Source organism: Myotis myotis, unplaced genomic scaffold (genome assembly GCF_014108235.1).
Source record: "Myotis myotis isolate mMyoMyo1 unplaced genomic scaffold, mMyoMyo1.p scaffold_m19_p_17, whole genome shotgun sequence".
In the NCBI taxonomy this organism is placed as follows: Eukaryota; Metazoa; Chordata; class Mammalia; order Chiroptera; family Vespertilionidae; genus Myotis; species Myotis myotis.
The window spans coordinates 21837526-21854154 of NW_023416321.1; the positions used below are offsets into that span (position 1 = coordinate 21837526).

General features: G+C 40.0%; 1 protein-coding gene across 17 annotated transcripts in view; it reads right to left on the reverse strand.

The window, feature by feature from the left end:
- The window catches only part of BCAS3 (BCAS3 microtubule associated cell migration factor), a 473254-nt gene that overhangs the window by 264143 nt on the left and 192482 nt on the right, over positions 1–16629 (reverse strand). For all 17 annotated transcript variants that reach the window (XM_036340232.1, XM_036340231.1, XM_036340238.1 and 14 more), the window contains 3 exons: positions 14769–14893; positions 12446–12611; positions 9570–9670 (listed from right to left, as the gene is read on the reverse strand). In XM_036340232.1, the coding sequence (XP_036196125.1) occupies positions 9570–9670; positions 12446–12611; positions 14769–14893 (392 nt within the window). The remainder of the gene's footprint in view (positions 1–9569; positions 9671–12445; positions 12612–14768; positions 14894–16629) is intronic.

Genomic DNA, 16629 nt, shown 5'->3' on the forward strand with positions numbered 1-16629 from the left:
GTATTTTCCATTCCACTGATTTCCACTCTGACCTTTATTATTTCCTCCTTTGTACTTTAATATGCTCAAGTTTTTCTAGCTTCTGAATGTGAAAACTGAGGTAGTTAATTTCAGAACTTTCTCTTTTATAAAACGGGCATTTAGTCCTATTAATTTCCCCTTGAGTCCAGATTTAGGGACATCTCAGAAATCTTATACTTTTCTTTCAACTTTTCATTTTGAAATTATTATATTTGTAAGAAGCTGTACAAATAGTACAGAGAGGTCTTGTACCCCTTTTACCTGGTTTCTAAGCCCAGAAGCTGCCATTCTAAATCCATAGACCATATTCAGATTTCACCAGTTTTATAAATACAGTTGTATGTGCATACAGTCTGTTACAAAGGACGTGTGTGTATGTTTGTGCATAGTTCTATTCCATTTTTTCACTTGTTAGTTTGTGTAATCCCTACTACAATCAAGATACAGAACTGTTCCCTCATCGCAACGACCTACCTCACCATTTATAGTCATAGTAACCTCCCTACTACTCTGGTTCTAAGATCTGATCGACGCTACTCTCTGTAATTGTGTCATTTTGAGAATGTTGTATAAATGGAATCTTTTTCTCTTGGTGCTTTTAAGATTTTTAGTATGCAAGATTTGAGACTGGTTTTTTTTTTCATTTGGCATAATATCCATAATTCATCCAACTTGTTGCATGTACTTACACTTCAATCAATTTTTTTTTTTTTTTTTGCTGAATAGTATTCTAAGATATGTGTTCTTTTTTATTTTCATTCAGTTCAAAATAATTTCTAATTTGCCTTTTGATTTCTTCTGTGAACCTGTATGACTTAGAAGTATGTTGTTTACTTTCTAAATATTTGTGGATTTTCCAGATCTGTTATCCATGTCTTATTTAATTCCTTTGTGGTCAGAGAATATGCTTTGTATGACTTAAAGCTTTTAAATTTATTGAGACTTGTTTTATGGCCCAGAAGATGACCTACATTGGTCAGTGTTCTCTGTGCACTTGAAAATAATGTTTTCTACTGTTGTTGGGTGGAGTGTTCAGCTTAGTCTGATATTAATGTAGCAAGTCAGGGTGTAATGTATGTTTCTCCTAAGCAGCATATAGTTGGAGCTTATATTTCTATCCAATTTGACAATCTCTGAATTTTTATTAGGCTGTTTAGATCATTCATAACTGAGTTTTTATAATGATCACTGATATACTTAGGGCCACATCAACTTGTTTATTTGTTTCCATTTTATTCCCTTTCTTGATGCAGACTGCTTTTGATTGTATTATGTATAGCTTTAATATCACAGTTTACTACCTTTAAGTGATGTTATACCACTCATAATACTATGAAAACCTACAATAATAATGTCCCATTTCCCACTGGCCTTTATGCTACTGTTGTTATTGTGTTTGTATTACACATTCATACACACACACATACGTTGTAAAGTCCATAATACATTTCTGTATATATAAATATGTACGTGTATATACACACACACATACATACATACATTTTTAAAACCACAATGTGCTGATACTATTTTTGTGTTCACAGTAAATTATATTTTAAAAAGACTTGAATAACTACCCAAAAAACATGTTATATGTTCTAACCATGTCCAGTGTTCTTCATTCTCTTCCATCTGCTGCCACTTTCCTTCTGCTTAAAGGACTTCCTCTAAGACTTCTTGTACAGCATGTCTGCTGCTGATAAACTCTTTAATCTTCTGTATATCTGAAGAAAGTATTTTATTTTGCCCTCATTTTGAAAGCTACTTTTTGAGAGGACAGAATTCTAAGCCCGCAGTTGTTTCCTTTCAGTGCTTAAGAGAAACCTGTCATTCTCGTCATCGTTCCTCACTGTGTAATGTCTTTCTTTTTGTTTTGTTTTTAACCACTGGCTGCTTTTAAGATTTTTCTCTTTCTAAATGACTTTGAGCAGCTTGGTAATTGTGCACTTTGGTATGGTTTTCTTCATGTTGCTTGTGTTTTGGGATTTATTGTTCTTCTTGGATATATCAGATTTAAAAATTCTTTGGCTATTTCTTCAGTCGCCCCATCATCCTGATTCAGGGACTCTCATTTCAAGTATATGTTATCCTACGGCTCAGTAACACTGTTTTTAATTTCTTTTTCTTTCTGTATTTCATTATGGATAATTTCTCTTGGTCTATCCTCAATTTCACTAATATTTTCTTCTGCAATTTCTAATTTATTCTCACTTTTATCCAATGCAACTTTCACATCTAGGTTTTCATATCTAGGACTTTGAGTCTTTTTAATATCTTGCACATCTCTAACTTTTTAAACATATGGAATACAGTTATGATGACTGTGTTAGTGTCACCATTCCTAACCCTGTGTGAGCTCTAGGCACTCTGCCCTTTAAAATTCTCTGTGGTTGCTGTTTCCTTGGCTTTGGGTAGTTTCCCACAGCCATCGGTCCTATGTTAAATACTAGAAGAGGACCCTCTGCAGATGTTCAGAGTTCTCATTTTGTGCTGATATATCTATTCTCTCTAATAACCAGTCTGGCTAATTCTAGGTCAGGAGTTAACAAATAGTAAATATTTAGGGCTTTGTGGATCATGTGGTTTCTGCACTATTACTCAGCTCTGTGGTTATTATTTTAAAGTGACCACAGACAACATATAAATGAAATCATGAAGTCACTGTGTTTCAGTAACACTTTTTTTCGCAATAATAGTTCATGGTAGTTTGCTGATAGACACTCTTCCTTGGTGTTGCTGGACTCTGTGCTGTCCACTCTTCATTCCACTTGGATTTCCCATCACTGAAGCATAGTCTAGAGCAGCGGTTCTCAACCTGTGGGTCGTGACCCCTTCACAGGGGTCTCCTAAGACCATCGGGAAACACATATATAATTACAAATTGTTTTGTGATTAATCACTATGTTTTAATTATGTTCAATTTGTAACAATGAAATTGGGGGTCACCACAACATGAGGAACTGTATTAAAGGGTCGTGGCATTAGGAAGGTTGAGAACCACTGGTCTAGAGACTCCTTTAAGGCAGTAAAATAAACCAAGGCAATTGTAGGGCTTGCCCCATTATTTCCCCTCTCTCAAGGATCACTATCCTTTACGCCCTGATGTCCAATGATTCGAAAACAGTTGCTTTAAACTATATTCTGTTTTTTGTTGTTGTTTCAGGCAGGATGGTAAACTGGTCCTTGTTATTCTGTCTTTGTGGGGAGCTACTATTGAAATGGAACCTCGAGAAATACTCCATGAAATCAAAGCACATTATTTTCACACACAAATCCAATTGAAACACATTGGTGAGAAGGATATCAGCTTTAAACATTTTCAATGTTCTTCATTCCTTTCCATCTGGTAGCAAAGGCTCTCCCCACCATTCCTATGATGCTTTTGAAGGCAGAGGAAGATAATTATATTCCCAATAAAACACAGGAAGGTTCTATAGATCCCAGTCACCTTTCTGTTGTGTATCAATGCTGTATTTCTGCTGAATGGCCTTTTGTTACTACTTAACAAAAAACCTCAGTAAGCTTAGGGAGGAACTTCTCATATACCCAAGGATTATTTTAGAAAGAAGTCTGACCTCCACCCCCAACAAAGCTACCTAATGTCAGCAACTTAAAAATATTGCTGCTGCCCAATTTCCTGAAAGAAAAGGAGGAAACTTTATTTCCCCCCATGAATACAACTTTCCCCAAGTCAATTCAGGATGCCCCTTTCTAATTTACAATTGGGGAAGCTCTGGAGCAGACTTTTTAAAAAAAGGTCATCTACTTTAGGATCATAGTTAAAATGCCTATTTTAGAAAAGACATTAGAAAAAAACTATTAATCTCTGTATAATATTTTTATCAACTATTCCCAAGATTACTTATAACCAAGGAAAAAACATTTTTATAATAATTCCCAACTCTTACTTTTACTGAGTTATATAAAGACTAGAGGTCTGTTGCATGAAAAGATTCATGCAATAGGCTTTCCCTTCCCCTGGTTGCCGGCACCAGTTTTCCTCCGGCACCTGGGACCTAGGCCTTTGCTCTGGCCGGAGCCGCCTTCAAGCCTTCGCTGCCCCGCCCGGCCGCCCCGGACAGGGTCGCACACAGGATGCCCAGATGGCGGCCAGGTGTGCCAGCCCATCGCTGCTGCACCGCCCGGCCACCGCGGGTTGGGTCGCACACGGGACGCCTGCCGCCCCAGGTCGCAGATAGCAGGCCCAGATGGCGGCAGGGAAGGTGGGATGGCGCTGTCTTGCCCCACCGCTCCAGGTGGCAAATAGCAGGCCCAGATGGCAGCGGGGCAGGCGGAATAGCACTGCCCCATCCTGCCTGCAATATGCAAATTAGCTGCCATCTTTGTTGGTGGTTAATTTGCATATCACGCTGATTAGCCAATGGGAGGCATAGCGAAGATATGGTCAATTACCATGTTTGTCTATTATTAGATAGGACTAGAGGCCAGGTGCACAAAAATTTGTGCACCTGAGGGGGGGGGGGTCCCTCAGCCCGGCCTGTGCCCTCTCGCAGTCTGGGACCCCTCAGGAGATAACGACCTACTGGCTTAGGCCCGCTCCTGGGTGGCAGAGGGCAGGCCCAATCCCTAGGTGCAGCCCCTGGTCGGGCTCAGAGCAGGGCCGATTAGGGAGTTGGGGCGCCGCCCCCTGTCATGCACAGAGCAGGGCGGATTGGGAGGTTGCGATGCCACCCTCAGTCACGCTCAGGGTAGGGCCGATTGGGGGGTTCGGACACTGCCCCCTGTCACACTCAAGGCAGGGTCGATGGGGAGGTTGCGGCACCACCCCATCACTCACAGAGCAGGGCCCATCAGGGGGGTTGGGGCTCCGTACCCTGTCATGCACAGAGCAGGGTCGATCAGGGGGTTGGGGAGCTCCACCCTGTCACTCACAGAGTAGGGTCGATAGGGGAGTTGGGGCACCGCCCCCTGTCACACACAGAGCAGGGCCCGTGGGGGGCGGTTGGGGCGCTGCCCTCTATCACCCACAGAGCAGGGCCGATCAGGGGGTTGGGGTGCCGCCACTCTCACACTCAGGGCAGGGCCGATGGGGAGGTTATGGCTCTACCCCGTCACATACAGAGCAGGGCCTGTGGGGGGGGGGGGGGTTGGGGTGCCGCACCCTGTCACACACAGAGCCGCAGGGCGATCAGGGGGTTGGAGAGCTCCCCCCATCAGGCACAGAGCAGGGCTGATCAGGGGGTTGGGGCGCCTTCCCCTGTCACGAACAGAGCTGGTCAGATAGGGAGGTTGTGGCCCCACCCCCTGTCACACACAGAGCCGCAGGGTGATCAGGGGTTTTGGGCGCTGCCCCCTGTCATGCTGATCCTGGTGCCGGGAGGCATATTACCCTTTTACTATATAGGATAGAGGCCTGCTGCACTGCACAGGTGGGTGCCGGCTGATTTGCCCTGAAGGGTGTCCTGGATCAGGGTGGGGGTCCCCACTGGGGTGCCTGGCCAGCCTGGGTGAGGGGATGATGGCTGTTTGCAGCTGGTCGCACACCCTTCAGGGTGGGGGTCCCCACTGGGGTGCCTGGCCAGTCTGGGTGAGGGGCTGAGGGCTGTTTTCAGGCTGGCGGGTGATGGAAGCTCCCAACTGCTCCTTTTTTTCTTTTTTCTTTTTTATTCTGGGCCAGCTTTAGCTCTGAGGCTTGGCTCCAGCTCTTAGGCCTCCGCTGCTGAAAGCAGGTATCTGCTTTGTTTGGGTTCTATAATCGAAACACTGTTTCAACTCCAGCTCTGAGATCCCAGCTGGCTGAAAGCAGGTTTCTGGGGTTTTTTTAGCTTCTATATTTGTAACAATGTTTCAAACTGCAAGCTCAGAGGCCGGCAGCGGCAGGCGGGGAACATTGGAGTCCTCTGTCACTGAAGCAAGCAAGCCTCATGTTCGCTTCAAGCTGCCTGGCTGCCGGCCGCCATCTTGGCTGGCAGTTAATTTGCATATCGCCCTGATTAGCCAATGGGAAGGGTAGCAGAGTGACACCAATTTGCATGTTTCTCTTAGATTACCATCTTACATTCACTTGCACATATAAATTCATCAATATATTCAAACCATGTAATTTTGCTGATATTTGACTTTAAAAAAAAAAAACTTATTTAAATCAGCAATTCCTAAGGCTCAACCTACTAACAAAGAGTTCTCCCTGCCTCCATAGGGACCTCTGCATGGCGCACTCCAGTACAGCAGTCACCAACGGTAAGCCACAGACCACTGGTGGTCCATGAGGTCCGAAAGGTTGACGACTGCTGGTTTAAGGAAACCTTTGGAGCAGCGGTCACCAACCGGTGGTCTGTGAGGTTCGAAAGGTTGGCAACCGCAGCTCTAGTATGATTTAATGATACACCCCAAATCTTCAATTTTATACCATTCCATTCAATTAATATAGGTAGGAAATGTGACCACAGTTACAAATACAAAATTTGGCCCTTTTACTTACCTCACTTTAAAGTTAGTATTTAGTGTTTCAGGCAGATTTTCCTTTCCCTCCCCACCAGTTGCCCTCCTGCCACACATACAGAACTCTGTTTATCAACTAGCAGGGCATCTATTATGATTACAGGGCTAGAAGGGGAGTGGGGACTCCTTGCTCAACATCCGGCTCTCCTACTCTCTTCTCCCTGAGACCAAGTCTCTTTCCCATTTCCATTTCCATCATTTTTTGTCGATGACTATTATTATCATTTCCGGAGTTTGCACAAGTCTGCTTCACCTGATCCACAGATCCAAATAGAACCAAAGAAAATGCTTGCAGCATTTGTGAAGTTAGCACTGGAATTTTACTCCAAATGGCTCTATTTGAAAATATTTGTATTAATGTATTTATCAATGGTCTTCAAGTCAGGAAATAAGATGTGATTTTCAATATGGCTAAGTAAAGCCAAAAATTTTCCAGCGTCAACTATGGTATCCTTGTGTTTCAAGAGGCCACACTCTTCCACCTGGTTTCAGTAAGGAGCGTTTGGACAGAAAGCAGGAAGGTAATAAGGAAGTCTTTTTAATGAGGTTCTACTTACATGAAGGGTTCAAGAGATGGGCAGGGAAAAGCATTCTCTATAAACTGGCTCCAGCATTGCTTTTGCCAATTGTATGTCAGGCTGTACCTCTGACGCAGATGTCACGTTGTGCATATTTTATTTAATTGCTTCAATCGTGTCATATACTGGAATATTCTCAATCAAATATCCTTTCTTTATGTAAGAAAACATGACTTTAAAATCCAGGTGAATTCTGTTTCTACACTCTCAATGTATAGAAGTAGTAAAAAATTACCTGTTGCTTAGGTGTTTCAAGACCTATTATAGTAACACTATTATAGTGACCTATTATAGTAACACTTCAAGAGATAAGAAAAAGTGTATTAAAAATGAGCCATCAAGTGGACAATGGACATGGTCAAAATCAAGTGGCCAGAATAGCTATTTCATTATTAAGGCCCTGAAGTCTACTATTTGAAAATAAGGGTACTGTATTACAGTTTTTAAAGGACCTTAACATCACCTCATTGGCCATAACAACTCCTTTATAACAGTAATTATTATTATTGATATTTTATACTTATCAAGTTATTGACAAATGGTTAGGAGCTGAAACCCAGGCCTTTTCATTCTTATCCCATTGCTAGTCCACCTGATATTCAAAAGGTCCATGCAAAATGCATTATATTATATATTTTAATTAGAAATCACAGAATCATCAGTGACTGCATTCTGTCAAATTATCTCTCATTCCTTTCTATCCCAACTCTGCTCTGGATCACAGATGTGCCCTGACTTTTGTGTAATACAGCCTTAATTAAAGCCCTCTTCTCGCTCCAGGATCACTCAGCCTCTACTCCCCTCCGCTCCTCTGAACCTCCTATTACCAGACTGCCCGAGTGATCTTTCTAAAATGCAGTTCTGATGGTGTCACTCCAATGAGAACATCTGATGGCTTGCTATTGCCTACAGTGGTGGTTCTTAAAATATGCACTAGGGGATTTTTGTAGTTCCAAGAATTGGACAAAGGTGTTTAGAGCTGCTATAATCAAGTAGTATCAAGCAGTTTAATTTGCTGGAAGAAAAAAATTAAAGGATAAAGATAGACGCATTTTATTTTTTGCCCATATCTTTTTCTCCAAAATTTGAGACCTGCTTGGTCTACTGGATAGGCCTATCAAAAGAGTAAAACAAACAAACTAATATTAATTCTGAAAGAGTCAACTGTACTTAACAATTATTTTCACCCATAATAAAGGGCAGAGGAAAATGCTCTTATTTTAATTAGATATTATATAAGTGTCATGTTTTTTTCTAATGCATATGATAGAGTTAAATATATGCTTAAATAACCTAGGACCTAACAACTATCATGTACTCAGTTTTTGAACCAAAATACCACTTTACATAAACCCATCCTGGTAATGGCTTTGGCAACTTAAGTCACTGTTCTCATGGTTCACTGTTAACCAAACGCTTCACTGATGTGCCTGTCTGATTTTATATTACTTTTTCATTAAACACCTACCTCCCGAGATAGACAGTGAATTCATTGAGGACAGAGCAACGTACTATTCACTTTAAATCACAAGTGCCTGGCACATAGAAATCACTCAATAAATGCATATTGGAAAAATCAGTGAGTTCAATTATATGAGAGCAAGACTGCCAACTATTTGTTGCAATTATAGTCTCATAACTTTAGAGCGAAGTCAATAAATTTTCTCTGTTTCAGTTTTATATGTAACACATTATAAACATCAAATAAAAAAGTTTTAGAAAATATTTTACCTCATGCTGTATAAATACAGCAAGTGAAATAGTAAGTCAAATACAACAAAACTCCATTAAAAACACATCAATGTTGATTTTTAGGAAGTTTCTTAAAAACATGCACTGCTCAGACCCATGAAGGGAAATTAAGGATCCAGTCACTTCTACAAAATTGAATTATAATTGTGAGGAATTTTTAATTCTATGACCATAAACTGGATAATAAATACGAAATTGTTTTTTCATGCCCCCACCCCCCATAAACAAGGCTGTTTCTATCTCAATGTACATTTTCTCAAGTAAGAAAAGAACCCAGATCAATCTCTATAAATGTAAGGGTTTGCATATGAAAGTAGACGTACAAAAGCCAATGGAGTTGCCATCGTTACTTCATTATCGCAAGTAAAACGCAAGTAAAGTTCTACAAAAAGAAAAATCTGCCAACACAGTTTTCACGGTGAAAAAGTACTCAATTTTTTCATGTCAGAAACAGATACCAGTATCCTTTTGTTGTTGTTGTTGTTGTTAACATCTTTGAGCCCACCAGATATTCCCTCCCAGCTTACATAATAGCATGTATATCACGGCCAGGGAACAAGGACAGCAGAGGCTTACTTAATGCATGCTAAGTCTTATGGTTTATATTTGTAGTAAATATCTTATTGTCTCCATCTGACTGTTTATGGCTGATGAATGATGGACCAGTGGTAATATGCATGGTTGCATTAGAAGTCGGCATTTTAAGATGAAATCTCAAAATAACTGTAGGGAAAGAAAAACACAGGAACTACTTACGGCCAGCAAGCAGGAACTGGTAATACTGTACAGCATCTGCAGCCAGGAGCAGAGGGTGGTTTGCATTAAATGGTGGCTGCAATTCATTCCATTGAGGAGTTCTAAGGAAACAGCAGAAGAATATTAATATTTAAGCTTAATAGATGGTATGTAAATCAACATCACTGTCACCACTTACAGACATTGATATAAACTCACACTATCTTTATAATCATTAAAATGAACTTGTTGGAGTGCTGAAACCTAAAACACAAGGCCATCTGCTTAGAAAAGAATAAAAAGGTGGCAGTGATTCATACTAATCACACAGAGCCAGTATCAGTTTAAAGCAGCGCCCCCCCCCCCCCCAACCCCAGGCATAGGACAGACAGGACATTCAAAATACTGGACAGAGAGGAAGTGTGGAATTCAAATGTCAAAACTAAGTAGTTCTAATTTTACCTAATTTCTGACAATTTTCAGAGCTCTCTATTCTCAGAATATGTGTGTATTTTCAAATAGAATAAAGCAGGGAAGACAATGGTGGGGAAAAACACAGTTATGTTTGTGGGTGACGTATTAAGAACAAATTAGCATCTGAGTTCCAAAATAAACCACTTATTTCAACAATGATGGTGCAGTAATTTTAATTAGATCTGCCCGCTCATGAATAACCTGATAAATAAGCTACTGATCAAATCAATCTAGTGCAGTAAAGTAGTAGTAAAGAATGCTGGAGCCTTGAAAAATCAATATAAGAGTATTTTAAAATGTCAAAAGGAAAGGGATCATTTTCATATCCATTTTTGTCTGTTTCCTTCCATACATGTCAGGACCAATTTTTTCTGTCTCTCCTATACCATTCATTGTACAATACACTGAAAAGGTTTTACTCTAGATTTAACTTCTTGATCCGTATTAGCTTATAAAGATTTTAGTGATTATATACTTTTAAGAAGGACTCTGATTCATTTCTTTAAAATATGTTTTTATTGATTTTAGAGAGAAAGAGAGAGGGAGAAAGAGATGGAAACATTTATGAGAGAAACATCAATTGGCTGCCTCCTTCTGGGGATCCTGAATCAAACCAGTTGAGCAACCTCTTGGTTCATGAGTCAATGCTTAAACATTGAGCCACACCAGCCAGGCAGGACTCTGATTCTTAATAAATACTTCTATAGTCTTAGCCTTTATATATTGGGGAATAACTGTAAAGGAAACCTTCCAATCTATTTATGTTAGTTTATTTCCCTTCAATGACTGCCTCAGTGCACTCTCTATTTTCAGTAAGCATGAGACTGGAAATAAGGGGAAGCATGTGGAAAATTAAAAAGAAAAAACAAAACCCAAGTCCGAGAAGAGGTAACACAAAGATACAAGGAGAAAGGAGTTCAAAAGGACGTGTTCTCTGAGGCACATATGAAAGTCATCTGAAAATATATGACCACACAAAAATTTGTACAAATATGTTCTTAGCAGCGTAATTCATGGCAGGTAAAAAGTCACATCACAGTGTGGGTCAACTGATGAATGGGTAAACAAAATGTGGTATATCCATGCAATGGAATATTATTTGGCCATAAAAGGAAAAAAGTTATGATACATACTACAACTTAGCTGGACGTTGAAAACATTATGCTAAGTGAAAGCAGTCAGATGCAAAAAGGTTACATTTTGTCTGATTCCATTTATATTAAATGTCCTAAGTAGGTAAATATATAGAGACAGAAAGTAAAATGAGTGACTGCTAATGGGTATCAAGTTTCTCTTGGGGTTGATGAAAACTGATTGTGGTGATAGATGGGTACATAACCTAGCGAAAATTTACTTTAAAGGGGTGAATTGTATTATGTGTAAATTATGTCTCAATTTCAAAAAGGAAAAAATTATCAATACATGCCACAACAGGGATGAATCAAAATAATTTTGCTGGATGAAAGAAGCAAGACAAAAAAAAGAATACACACTCTGATACCATGTATGTAAACTTCTAAAACTCATCAAGTAATCTACAGTGAGAGAGAGCAAATAGTGGTTGCCTGGCGCTCCATGGCAGAGGTAGGGATAAAGGGGGCAGGAGGGAGAGATTAAAAAGAAGTATTAAACAACATTTGCAGGTGATGAATATATTTATAATGTTAATTATGGTGATGGTTTCCACAACTGTATCCGATGTCAAACCTTATCAAATTGTACATATTTAATATTTTATACCTCAATAAAGCTGTTAAGAAAAAACTGGAAACTGGATATTACTGGAAAAAAAATTATTTTTTCCAAACTTAACCAACTGTGTTTAATGCCGCGGAGTATAATTTCCTTGTAATGTATTCAAAATATTATTTACAGAATGATTCACTCGTTATAATAATTGAATGGAAGCTTGACTTTACGGCCCATGTGCTATAGTCTGAGGGGACGGAAAAGGGAGTGCTTGGGAGGCAGATCCATCACAGTGTGGGTCCAAGGACAAGGGCCTCTGGAGATGAGGGGTTTCAAGTTAGACTGTGGATACTTTCTCCAGAAGGGTTTATGCTTATCTTTGCAATGATGTCACAAGATAACCAGATAGTAGACAATTTAAAACTTGGTCCCATTACCAGACCAGAATGTATATGTGCCCTATGAATTAATTTTTTTTTCCTAGTCCCTATGTGCTGACACTCGTCCTGAACAGCTGAACCCACTGCCAAAGGGCAGAGCCAGGACCCAAAGAGCTGAGTCCCCAACCCACAGCCAAAACCAGTCCCGAAGAGCCTATTACTGAAATTTAAACAATTTTTTAAAGGGGGACATATGTAATACTTTCAACAATAAAGATTAAAGAATAGCAAATAAATTTTTAAAATTTTTAAACAAGAGAAAGAAAGAAAAAGAAAATAGAAAGGTGGTATTACCTAACCAGAGTCCAGCTGGCTCGAGGTGATGTCATCATTTCCAGTGGGGTGTCATCACTAATCTTGGGGGCAGTGCTGAGCGGCCGTGGCTCTATCATGTGCTCCACTAAGGTCCCGTAGCAGCTGATGATGTACAGAGATTCAACTACAACTTGTTTGGACTGATCTACAAACAAAAAAATAGAACCTGGATGTTTGATAATGACCTAAAAGGAGCACAGCATAGTTTTTATAAGTTACTGAATTTCTAATCTCTTCTGAGGCTACTAACAGAAAATAAAAAGGCAGGAATTTTGTTCACATGAATGGGTAAGGTGTCTGCTCCTTGCCTAAAAGTTGTCTCTTACTAAGTATAAACTAAGGAATTTAAAAATGTCTACGCTATCTAAATATTTTTTAAATCTTAAGGAATGCACCTCAAGAATGATGTAAGAAAAAAAAAAAAAGAATGATGTAAGTATACGCAAATTTCTAATACAGTGAAACAATACTTTTCAGTCTGGTATATTTGTCTGCAATATGTGTCCCACGTTATGAAAAAAGAATGCTATCAGGCGGGACAGGGACAGACTGACTGAAAAGGAACACTGCATGGACAAAGACTGAATAGTGGCACCAGATGTACCCACTCAAGTGCATGAGAGCCCTTTGTACGCTGACATCAGCCCAACTTCTCATCCACTTTCCCTTTCACATTTCTGGATTCAAACAAACCAACAAGCAAAAAACTCACACATCCTTCTCCCCCAAATCCACTTCCTTCTTTTCTCTCAGTTGGATCCCTGGCCTCCATGGTAAATGAAGAGGGAGGTCAGGTGCTGAATATGGACCTAATCAAATGACTTTAGAAGGAGGACACATGTCCTCAGTGCCAGAACAGGTTCAGTCCTCTATCTCGGGTTTTACAGTAAACCTAGGAGCATAGAAAACCACTCCTGAATGCTGGGTGGGTCACCTTATCTCTAGGCCAGAGGAATTCATTACAGCTGATTTGGGAAAATGGCTAATGACCAGTCAGTGGTACATAAAGCAATAGCAAGTTAAAAGGGTAATTAGAACAGAAGGGAGAAGCATTTGAAATCGAGCTACACAGAGGGTTTTAACTAGCAACAAAAAGTCGTTTCGATAGCATCAGTAAAGCTAAGGAGGTAACAAAAAAATAAAGATGGGATAAGGAAATGGAAGGCTTGCGTTCTGTGCTGTATCCTCTCCCACTGAGGTAAGGAACCTGCTGTGCGGGAGATCCTATTTCCCTGGAGAGGGTCATTGACAGGCGATAACCAGGGAAGGGGCTGACGTGTGATTGCCAGCATTAAGCGCAACGGAGAATCTTTTCGTTTAGCCAAGAACAATACAGCCCTTGGAACTCTTCAAAGCAGTGCCTCATAATAACAGCAATGTGACCTACTTCAATAGGACTCAAATGAGGGGGAAAGCTTATTCAAATGAAATTCGTGGCCCATCAATGCAGGGATTCTCCTCTACACAGAGTCAGTCAGCCATCACACAATAAATGGTAATCAATGTAAACATTTTAGGTGCTGATCCTGATGATCAAAAAAGGGATTTAAAAAAAACAACTATATAAATTCGCTCTGGCCAGTGTAACCCAGTGGTTGGAGCATTGGCCCGCATACTGAAAGGTCGCGGGTTCGATTCTGGATAAAGGGCATGTACCCGGTCAGGGCACATGTGGGAGGCAACCAACTAATATCTCTTCTCACATCTCTATCTCTGTATGTCTCTATCTCTCTCCCTCCCCACCTCCCTCTCCCCTGCCACTCTCTCTAAAAAGCAATGGAAAAAAATATCCTCCATGAGGGTTGACAATAACAAAAAAAAATTTTAATAACTGTATGAATTCAAAGGAGCAATGGTTACCATAAAATATGACCTTTATTTCTGAGTGACAGTCTATTTTTTAACTTTTAGTTTATAATATGGCAAACTTGTTGTTTTTTCCATCACCATTTATGGCCTCTATGCCCTCTTCCATTCTCTACCACCCAACCCCCACAATCACCACACCATTGTCCATGTCTGTGAGTTCTCCTTTTTTTTCCTTTTTTGCTCAATCCCTCCACCATCATCCCAACAACCCTCCCGCCCACACCAGAGATGTCTGCCTGCTCTCAGATTTAACATTAAAAAAACCAATTTCAAACTCTGATACCATCACTTACTAACTAGTGCTTTTAGCTATTTAAACTCACAATCTTAAGTTCACTTCATCTCTAAAACAGAGATAAGGAGAAAAGCTATGAATTTTCCTCAAGAAACAAATATTACCAAAGGCCCATTTAACCCTCAGTGAGATACCCACCTTTTTCTCTTTTCAGACCGGCGTTATTTGCAAACCATGACCTGGACGTCCCAAACACTGCAGCCACGCAAAATTCTCCGCCCATCGACTTGCTGGGAGAAATTTGTGGAGGTGGTTTAACTTTGCTTAAAAAAATAAAATGATAGCAAAAAAAAATTACCATGAGGAACTCACAGTCCTTGAGATAATGACATCTTTTCCTTAAAATTCCACCCCTAAGTATTCAACCGCCCCCTCAATGTGGACATGCATTTTGCCTTAATAACTGGTAGTGTGAGGCTGTGTTCTGCAGTAAGAGTAAAATTAGTTCAAAGTTCCAGAGCTTTATCAGATCAATAAAAATTAACTCCTTTCTGAAATACGTGCTGGGGAAATCCAAGTCACTTCTTTTCAGATGGGTAACAATTCCCTGGAGACTTCAGAGTGAAGCAACAGAACCACCATAAACATCTCAGGATAATAAAACAGTTTACCTTTTCATTTTGATAGATAAGATTTGGGGGTGACAATTCAGTTGAATGGAGACAGCATGAGTGAAAATAATGAGGTGATACAGAATGAAACCCTGAAAGTACTCTTAGCTACAGTGCTTCAAGGAAGTAGACAGCGTGTGGGTCGATCTAATGATGTCATGCAATTATATTCGCTGATCTTCCAATTTGTTTTTTCTTCGTAGATGTGTGAAAATGATGTGTTTTTGTCTGTTTTTCATGTGTCTGAGGACACATTACGTAACTGCTGCTACAACTCAGAACTGGCATTAAAAAGCACGCACTTTCCTATTTGCTTTCCCCAAATCAGCTTTCATACCAGCAACTTCTAGACAGGGGTGGGCAAACTTTTTGACTCGAGGGCCACAATGGGTTCTTAAACTGGACCGGAGGGCCGGAACAAAAGCATGGATGGAGTGTTTGTGTGAACTAATATAAATTCAAAGTAAACATCATTACATAAAAGGGTACGGTCTTTTTTTTTTTAGTTTTATTCATTTCAAACGCGGGCCATAGTTTGCCCACAGCTGTAACCTTTTCTATTCTTTCAAATCCTTCTTTCCCTTCTTTTTTGATTTGTCAGAGGCTTCCCAAAGCTCATTAGCAATTTGCCAAACACCTTCGATAAGTGATGGTATTATTTTCTCTAATTCATAGACAATAGCCTCCCCGCACACTGGTCATGACCACAGCCTAGTCGAGGCACAGGAGTAACAGAGCCCGATGTTCCTGCTTTGCTAGTCAGTCTCCAATGCTGAGTAACATTTCTACCTTGTTTTGCTCACTGTCCTTTATCTCTTCATCTTTTAATAAAGTATGGTTGGATGTAGACAGATTGGTTTGGGGAGTCAGGAAAAAACCTGAATCTGAATCCCAATGCTACCACTTATTAGCTCTGTGACTTTGGGTTAAGTTATTTAACCTCTCAGAGCTCAGACTACTAGTATGTAAAAAAAATTAAAAAATATAAAAGTAATGCCTACCTCATAGGGTTATTTTAAGGATTAGTATTTTTGTTCTCAAAGTGTGGTCCCTGACTAGTAGTGCTACCTTGGAACTTCGTAACATGCAAATATTCATTAGACCTATTGAATCAGAAATCCTGGGGGTTGAGCCTAACAATTTGTGGGATTTTTTTTTTTTTTTGAGGAGCCCTCCAGGACATTTGGCGCATACTCAGATTTAAGAAACACTGTATCGGGAGAGATCAACCAAAGGATTTGTATGCATGCATATAAGCCTAACCAATGGACACAGACACAGGGGGGTGAAGGTATGAGTGGGGGGTGGGAGGGGCAATAGGAGGATAAGGACACATATGTAATACTTTAATCAATAAAGAAAAAAATAATAAATAAATAAATAAGAAA